Genomic DNA, 9853 nt, shown 5'->3' on the forward strand with positions numbered 1-9853 from the left:
TCTCGAAAAGCCAGCAAACCAAGAAAACAGAAAGTATTCTTTAACTCTTTTTGCTTGTCAATGCGATTAGCAATCTTCTACAATGATCTCGTTTATTTCTTCACTCCCCCCTTTAAAATACAGTTTTATTACGGTGTATAGAAGGAGTTCTTACTTCAAATTCTTCTACATGTTTTTAAATGTGTAAATGTGTAGCTGCAGTTCAAAATCACCTAAGGAGACGGCCAAGCTAATGGACACATAAAATAAAACTAGTAGGGCTGGAGAGATGGCTCAGTGATTAAGAGCACTTCTTGTGCTTCCACAGAACCAGAGATAGGTTCCCAGCACAACCACCTCTAACTCCAGATCGTGAGGATACACCACCTTCCTCTTACCTCAACTGCCACACATAGGTAACACGTTCTCAAGTGCGTACACACTCGCGCGCGCGCGCGCACACACACACACACAAAATCGCGCGCGCGCACACACACACACACAAATCTTAACACTAGAAAAATCATGTAGTATCAGAATTTACTATAAACTGTGAGTAACCTTAAGCTACTCATCTAATAAAGCTACTGTTCTTAAAATGCTGACACTGTTTAGACAAAAAACAATGAGACAACTCTTTTCTTTAGCATTCAAATGTAGCCTTTCACATTACAAGGAATACTCCACCCCAAAGACAACAAGAATGAATCAATACCAATTATCAATTCATTCACATAAGAAAAACTACAAGTGAGTTTAACTAGGTTATTTGTGTGAGGATTTTCATAAATACAACAAAAACAAAAAAGTCCTGAAGATTTCCAATTTCTAATCTAAGTTGAAAATCATATAAACTGTATTTTATGCCCCACGTACAATATGAATTTGATTACAAAACAATAATGAGAGACACTGCAAAACCAGTTATGAAAAAACATTACTAGGTGCAATAATGCCTCCTTCAGCGGCAGGAAAAAAAAATAATGCCTCCTTTAACGTTTTTCAAATACACAAGTCACCCAGATGAATCTGAAATTCATAGAACTGTAATTCTACCCCATGCTAAAACTAGATCACTTAACTTACAGCCTCCTGGTATTTTCTTTTTCAAACATTCTGAGGAGAACCTTTTGCTTCAACCCTGCAACCATACCCATAAAGTATGTGCTTGTGCGCAGGTCTATATATACTCGCATAGTACATATATATACATTTGTGCATATACAGTCTCAAGCATACTCCCTTGGGCCTGGTTTAGTTTTTAATGGGAGAAAGGGTAGAGTTGTCTGGGGAAACGCAGGCCAACTCCAGTCAGGTAAAGAACACTGTCACAATCCCCTTCCTTTTGGAAAGAGCAAATACCACCGCCATCCTATACATAACTCTGGCAACAACCCAAAAGCACACTGCCTGGAGCCTCCCATGTCATCTCCGGGGTGCACACGCATGTAGACGCACCCCAGCACTCGCATACTACACGCCCTCCCTGGACCTACTGGACCTCCCCGGCTGTGGCTAGCAAAATTTCCACCATTCCCTGCCAGCCCAGCCGGGAGCAGCGGAGCAGCAAGGCTCCAAGTCCTGCAGGAAGGGGAGGGATAGGCCGAGGCCGGCGCCGCTCACCGTCGATGTTTTCCCGGTCGCTGATGTGCTGCAGATTGCAGCCAGTGTCCTCACGGCTGAGGTCCGTGTCCGGGCGGTAGGACTCCAACCGCGAGTGCGCATTTCTCCGGAGCTTGGGGCTGGACGACACGCAGCACGAAGTTGTGTTCCCCATCGCGGACTCCCCGGCTGGTAGCCCCGGGGCGCGGGCGCAGGCTCGGGCTCAAAGGCAGGCCGCCCGCGCCCCGTGGAGGGCGGAAACCGCGCCGGGCCCGGGTCAGCAGCGGCGGCGGCGGCGGGACCGCGCCATGGACGGCGGCGGCGACGTGCGGGCGGCTACGGCGACCGACAGACAGCGACCCCGGCTGCTACGGCCTCAGCCCCCGGTGTGCGGCGGAGGAGCCTGAGTCCGCGACTGCGGCCCCACGCAGTGCTCACCCCGCCGCGGCCATGGCGGGCGGCGCCGCGCAGGCCGCCTCCCACCACGTTCTTGTTCAGCGCTTGGCTCCTAGCAGCTACTTCCGCAAGCGGTTCCGGTTCACGCCGGGGACACGCGAGTGCGCGCGGAAACGCCGACGGGACCGCAATAGCGGGAGCGTCCGCAGCGTGGCGCGGAGAATCTGGGCGTGCTGGCGGGCGTTCGCAAGCCCCGCCCCACGCCGGCCCGCGTAGGCCCCGCCCCCTCCCGTCGCCCCGCCCCACGCCGGCTTGCTACGTTTCCACGTCTCTGCTTGGCTGTGCCCTCTACTCGCAGCCCCACTCCTTCCCACTGCTCTGGAAGCAGATTCTTCGGGCATGAAAGTGCTCAGTGGCCGGCACTTTGTCTGAAAGTCTTCGCCGTCTAGACACCAATGCGGCTCTCCGCTCTTCCGGTCTCAAGTCGCAGTGGCAGGAAGTACATAGTGGCCCCTGGAGCCACGAAGGGGCGCGCACTGGGAGGGGGCTCCTTGCAGCTTTTTGGGTGAGGCAGGCCAGTGTGGTGCTAATGTTAGAAGGAGCTCCAAGTTGAGTTAGGAGCTCAGCTTCTGTCAATCTCTACGGAGGACTTGGGAGTCAGCCTGGGGACAGGGGCTGAAGTCATGACAAATCAGCTGTAGTGTTCTGAGTTTTGGACTACATTCTTTTATGTTTCGCCAGCCGTGGATTTTGTGCGTGGGTTGCCTTGTGAAGCAAAATAAACGTTGAAAAGAATGTAAGGTGAGGAAAGCCACCTCAATCTGTTCCTAATAGTGAAGGGTACTGGGGCTCTTCTACCATCCTCAACCAGGCATAAACAGGTGTAAGTCACGCCTGTAATCCCAGTAGGGCAGTGAAGACAGAAAGATCAGGAGTTCAAGATCTTAGTGAGGGAATCAGTAATGCATGATCATCTCGGTCCTAACCGGAGAAATGAGGAAAATGATACCTAACATTAGCAATCTGTACCGGGCTTGTTTAAAGGCTTTATATTGTTCACACCTACTATTTTTTCAAAGCCTGTGCAGTCAATCCATCTACCGCATAGAGGTATTCATACACGGTTGCTTAACAAGGGGGTGGGGAGACTCAGTGCTCTGAGCTGTAATAATGTCATATGTTGAGATAAGTGGCAGAATGCCTTGGGAAATAGTTGCTGAAGAGTGGTGGTGCTGACCAGATGAGAGAGGAAACATTAAAGGGAAGTTCTAGAGAACTGCAGCCCCGGGAAGGGTAGGTAGACAGCACCAAAAAGTAAATGTCCTTTCTCAAGGCTATCCTGACCTTCCCAGGGTAAAATGTAGATGGAAGTACTGTGTTTTCTCCCAAAGGATAGAATGCGACAGAGGGAGTTCCATCTTTAAAGAAATGTATAAGATGCCATCTGGCAAAATTCCTCCTCCAGTCAGCCTTTTTGAAAGATCAGAGTGTGTGCCCCAAGTTGCATTTCATTCTCAAAAATCGTGCTTTGCCTATCGACTGCATGCACTGCTTCAGGTTAGCTAACCTCATAAAAATGTCAGGCTCTGATTTCTCAGAGCAAGACACAGGACCCCCTTTATAAGGAGTAAAAACCCAGTAACACAACCACATGGCTTACCACAATACAACATTTGGCAGAAGTAATGTCTGATACCATTTTCTTAACGACTCCCAGAACTATTTCTAACAACAGGACTGTTTGGAGCATATGTGCAACTCCTTGAGGGCGAACATTAAGACTCTCTGGGCTAATGTTTAAGGAGGCTCGGAATTACATTTTCGGCTCTTATAGCTCTTTGAAACAGAGTTGTGTGACATATCCACTCAGACATAGTAAATACCAATTTAATCAGAGTTCATAGTTAGGTTGGTATCGTGTTTGGAAGTCATGAGAGAAATGGGAAAGCACTCAGGAAACAGTACAGTCTGCCTGTGGGTCATTGGAAGATGTTTGGAGTGGAAGGGAAGGCCGGAATTTTGAGAAATTGCACCCACCCGTGCTTGTCAAATGGGTAGAACAGCCACTGGTCAAAGGGGCTGTTTTTGTCCCATCTGCTTTTCCCACTCCCTCTTTTATGCCCTCACCACATTCTCTTTAGAAACTTTATCTTTTTAGATATACTGGGAGTATGGGCACCAGGCTCGAAATAGAAATTTAGGCATTAAGCCCCAGTAGTGATTTACATAGTTGTCACATACCACTGCATGTACGCAGACTTAATATTCCAGGTAGAGGTGCCACTGGACTGGCAAACAGTGGCACTTTATGAAGAATTAACTGTAGGACTCTTATCAACTCCTGACAGAGTTGGGACGCCCAAATGATCGTCATGTTGAGCCACCACCTAGAGGCCAGAGACAGGGGTGGGAATATGAGAGCCTTGCTGTTTTTGCAGCGTGGCAGGGTGATCAGAGCTTGCAGGAACAAGAAGTAAGCATCTAGCCACAGAAGCATCAATGTGTCATTTGTGAACCTTCAGTGCAGGGGTTAGTTCCTCAGTATGGGGTGGCTCCCCCAGAGTGGGGATGGGGTGAATACTTCAAGAAGGCTGTCTTCAAAACATTCAGCCCAAATGTACCGTAGCAGAGAATGACCTTAAATTTCGGATCCTCCTGCTCCAAGCTCCCCAGTGCGTGGATTATGGGTATCTACCTCCATCCTAGTTGTTTATTTTTCTTGTCTGTTTGTTTGATGAAGCCTGTGTTTATTTATTTATTTGGTGCAGGGATGTGTACCATCGCACTTGGGTAGAGGTCAGAGGACAATTTCTGTAAGTTGGTTTGTGTTGCAGTAAATCTCCAACCCCTGAAAGGAAAACACAACTCAATTACTATGAATGCAAGCTGTGTGCCTAGATTGGGCAGATCTAGCCCTGCACTAACATATTTCCCCAGCTATGAGAACCCTTATAACTTGGGGTTTCCCCAGGCCACATGCTTCTCCTCCAAATCCTTCCACCTCCTCCTCTTCGGTCTTGCTCTCTCTTCTCTCCTCATCTCCCCAAAATTTTTTTGCTCCACCTCTCTTTCACTGCCCAGTCACAGGTTCTAGCCTTTATTTTACAAGTTGAAATGGGGAGAAGGTTCACATGAAGTCACCTGAGTATGTGATTCAATCCTCATCCCAGGCAGTCCTCTTGGAGAAGCAGGATTAGCATCAAAATACAAAAAGTACCAGGGCAATCCACAACAGGGTCCTTCCTTGCACTCTTACCCACTGAACTTTGGGGCTGACTCCACACCTAGTTTTTATACCGTGTTGCAGATCAGATCTAAATCATCTGTTCTGCTAGGCAAGTCCGATGCCAACTGTATCATGATCCTAGACCCCATTTAGCCTTGTCTTCAACCTTGATATCTTTTGGATTATCATGATCTGCAAAAAACAACATGCTTTCAGCTGAAGGCATCATTTGGATTACATTACATTTTTCATACAGCCCCAATAATTGTTATTCAAGAATTTTGTATTGTTTTAAAGCAAACACAGATCTTAATGAACTAAGTCACTGCTCTTCAGGTTTTATTGGTTTAGTTTAGCCACAATTCCTTTTATTTTATTTTATTTTATTTTATTTTATTTTATTTTATTTTATATTTTATTACATTTTCATTGATTCTTTGTGAATTTCAGAAAATGTGCCCCAATCCCACTCATTTCCCCAATCCTTTGTATCAGCTCTCTACTCTTTTTTTGTTTTTGTGTTTTTGTTTTTGTGTTTTTCCTTTTTTAGAGGATATTTTCTTTATTTACATTTCAAATGTTATCCCCTTTCCCAATTCCCCTCCCCCTTTCCCATGCTTATATGAGGGTGTCCCCCCCTCCCTCCCCTACCACCCACTCCCGCCACCTTGCCCTCAAATTCCCCTACACTGTGGCATCAAGTCTTCACAGGACCAAGGGTCTCTCCTGCCATTGATGCCCTACAAGGCCATCCACTGCTTCATATGCAGCTGGAGCCATGGATCCCTCCATGTGTACTCCTTGGTTGGTGATTTGTATTTGTCATGCTCTGGAATAGCCTCTCAGGAGACAGCTATATCAGACGCCCATCAACAAGCACTTCTTGGCATCCACAACAGTGTCTGGGTGGATCACACCTTGTGGATCTGCCACCAGAGGGATCAGATTTTAATAAAAAAGATAAGAAAGGACACTTAGTACTCATTAAAGGAAAATTATACCAAGATGAACTCTCAGTTCTGAATATCTATGCCCCAAATACAAGGGAACCCACACATAAAGCTCAAAATACACATTGAACCTCACACAATAATAGTGGGAGACTTCAACTCCCCACTCTCATCAATGGACAGATCATGGAAACAGAAACTAAACATAGACAAAATGAAACTAACAGAAATTATAAACCAAATGAATTTAACAGATAACTATAGAACATTTCATCCTAAAACAAAAGAATAATTCTTCTTCTCAGCATCTCATAGTACCTTCTCCAAAATTGATCATATAATCGGTCACAAAAGAGGCCTCAATATACAACAAAGATACAAGAAGATTAAAATAATCCCATCCATCTTCAATAACAACAAAAACAACAGAAAACCCACATACACATGGAAGCTGAACACTACTTAACGATAACTTGGTCAAGGAAGAAATAAAGAAAGAAATCAAAGACTTTTTAGAATGTATTGAAAATGAAGGCACAACATACCCAAACTTATGGGACACAATGAAAGTAGTGCTAAGAGGAAAACTCATAGTTCTGAGTGCCTCCAAAAAGAAACTGGAGAGAGTTTACACTTGCAGATTGACAGCACATCTGAAAACTCTAGATCAAAAAGAAGCAAACACCCAAGAAAAGTAGATGGCAGGAAATAATCAAACTCAGGGCTGAAATCAACCAAGTAGAAACAAAGAGAACTATACAAAGAATGAATCAACAAAGCCAGGAGCTGGTTCTTTGAGAAAATCAACAAGATAGATAAATCCTTAGCCAGTCTAGCCAGAGGGCAAGAGACAGTATCCAAATTAATGAAATCAGAAATGAAAAGGAGACATAACAACAGAAACTGAGGAAATCCAAAATATCATCAGATTCTAGCACAAAACCCTATACTCAACAAAACTAGAAAATCTGGAAAAAATGTACAATTTTCTAGACAAATACCAGATACCAAACTTAAATCAGGATAAGAAAATAAACCATCTCAACAGTAATCCCTAAAGAAATAGAAGCAGCAGTCATTAAAAGTCTCCCAACCAAAAGAGAGAAAAAAAAAAAAAAAAAAAAAAAAAAAAAAAAGGACCAGATGGGTTTAGTGCAAAATTCTATCAGACCTTCAAAGAAGACCTAATACCAATATTCTTCAAACTATTTCCCAAAATAGAAACAGAAGAAACACTCCCCAATTCATTCTATGAAGCCACAGTTATGCTTATACAAAAACCACATGAAGAACCAATAAAGAAAAGGAACTTCAGACCAATTTCCCTTATGAACATTGATGCAAAAATACTCAATAAATTCTCACAAACCAAATCCAATAAATAACACATCAAAACCAATAACACATCAAAACAATCATTCACCATGATTAAGTAGGCTTCATCTCAGTGAAGCAGGGATGGTTCAATGTATGGAAATCCATCAATGTAATCCACTACATAAACAAACTCAAAGAAAAAAAATCACATGATCATTTCATTAGATGCTGAGAAAGCATTTGACAAAATTCAATATCATTTTAAATTTAACTTCATTTTAAAAGTCTTAGAAAGCTCAGGAATTCAAGGCCCATACCTAAACATAGTAAAAGCAATATACAGGAAACCAGTAGCCAACATCAAACTAAATGGAAAGAAACTTGAAGCAATCCCACTAAAATCAGGGACTAGACAAGGCTGCCCACTCTCCCTGTCTATTCACTATAGTACTCTAAGTCCTAGCCAGAGCAATTAAACAGTAAAAGGAGGACAAAAAGATACAAATTGGAAAGAAGGAAGTCAAAATATTGCTATTTGCAGATGATAAGATAGTATATTTACGTGACACCAAAAATTCCACCAGAGAGCTCCTAAACCATATAAACAACTTCAGCAAAGTGACTGAATATAAAGTTTACTCAAACAAATCAGTAGCCTTCCTCTACTCAAAGGATCAACAGGCTGAGGAAGAAATTAGGGAAACACACCCTTCACTATAGTCACAAATAATATTACATACCTTGGAGTGACTCTAACCAAGGAAGTGAAACATCTGCATGACAAGAACTTCAAGTCTCTGAAGAAAGAAACCAAAGGAGATCTCAGAAGATGGAAAGATCTCTCATGCTCATGGATTCAGTGGATTAATATAATTCAAATGGCCATCTTGCTGAAAGCAATCTACAAATTCAATGTGAAAGCAATCTACAAATTCAATGCAATCGCCATCAAAATTCCAACTCAATTCTTCATAGAGTTAGAATCAGCAATTTCCAAATTTATCTGGAATAATAAAAAACCCAGAATAGTGAAAACTATTCTCAACAATAAAAGAACTTCTGGGGGAATCGCAATCCCTGAACACAAGCTGCACTACAGAGCAATCGTTATAAAAACTGCATGGTATTGGTACAGTGACAGGCAGGAAGATCAATGGAATAGAACTAAAAACCCAGAAATTAATGAACAGAGCAATAGTGATAAAAAATTGTATAGTATTGGTACAGACACAGGCAGGAAGATCAGTGGAATAGAATTGAAGACCTAGAAATGAACCCTCACACCTATGGTCACTTGATCTTTGTCATAGGATCTAAAACCATCTAGTGGGAAAAAAGACAGCATTTTCAACAAATGGTGCTGGTTCAACTAGAGGTCAGCATGTAGAAGAATGCAAATCGATCCATTATCTCCTTGATAAAGTTCAGGTTCAAGTGGATCAAGGGCCTCCATATAAAACCAGATATGCTGAAACTAACAGAAGAGAAAGTCGGGAAAAGCATCAAACACATGGGCACAGGGGTAAATTTCATGAACAGAACATCAATGGCTTGTGCTCTAAGATTAACAATCGACAAATGGGACCTCATAAGATTACAAAACTTCTGTAAGGCAAAGGACATTGTCAATAGGACAAACAGCAACCAACAGATTAGGGAAAATATCTTTACCAATCCTACATCCAATAGAGGGCTAATATCCAATATATACAAAACACCTCAAGAAGTTAGACTCCAGAAACTCAAATAACACTATTAAAAATGGGGTACAGTGCTAAACAAAGAATTCTCAACTGAGAAATACAGAATGACTGAAAAGCACCTGATATAACACCTCATACCAGTTACAATGGCTAAGATCCAAAACTAAGGTGATAACATATTGCTGGCGAGAATGTGGAGAAAGAGGAACACTCCTCCATTGTTGGTGGGATTGTAAGTCTCTGGAAACCAGTCTGGTGGGTCTTCAGAAAATTGGGCATAGTACTACCTAAGGACCCAGCTATACCCAAAGAACTCCTGGCCATATACCCAAAAGATGCCCCAACATATAACAAGGACACATGCTCCACTATGCTCCTAACATCCTTATTTATAATAGCCAGAAGCTGGAAAGAACCCAGCTGTCCTTCAAAAGAGGAATGGATACAAAAAAAAAAATGTGGTACATTTACACAGTGGACTACTACTCAGCTCTTAAAAAAATGACTTCATGAAATTCTTAAGCAAATGGATGGAATTAGAAAATATCATCCTGAGTGTGGTAACCCAGTGACAAAAGAACACACATGGTATGCACCCATTGATAAGTGGATATTAGTCCAAAAGTTCGGAATACCCAAAATACAATTCACAGACCACATGAAGCTCAAGAAGAAGATCA

General features: G+C 43.0%; 1 protein-coding gene across 2 annotated transcripts in view; it reads right to left on the minus strand.

Annotated features, from left to right (window-relative positions):
• The window catches only part of Ccny (cyclin Y), a 133312-nt gene extending 131548 nt beyond the window's left edge, over positions 1–1764 (minus strand). For both annotated transcript variants that reach the window (XM_052156674.1, XM_052156673.1), the window contains exon 1: positions 1603–1764. In XM_052156674.1, coding sequence (XP_052012634.1) covers positions 1603–1756 — 154 coding nt within the window. In that variant the 5' untranslated portion in view covers positions 1757–1764. The remainder of the gene's footprint in view (positions 1–1602) is intronic.
• Between the last annotated feature and the right edge of the window lie 8089 nt (positions 1765–9853).

Source organism: Apodemus sylvaticus, chromosome 14, assembly GCF_947179515.1.
Source record: "Apodemus sylvaticus chromosome 14, mApoSyl1.1, whole genome shotgun sequence".
NCBI classification, from domain to species: Eukaryota; Metazoa; Chordata; class Mammalia; order Rodentia; family Muridae; genus Apodemus; species Apodemus sylvaticus.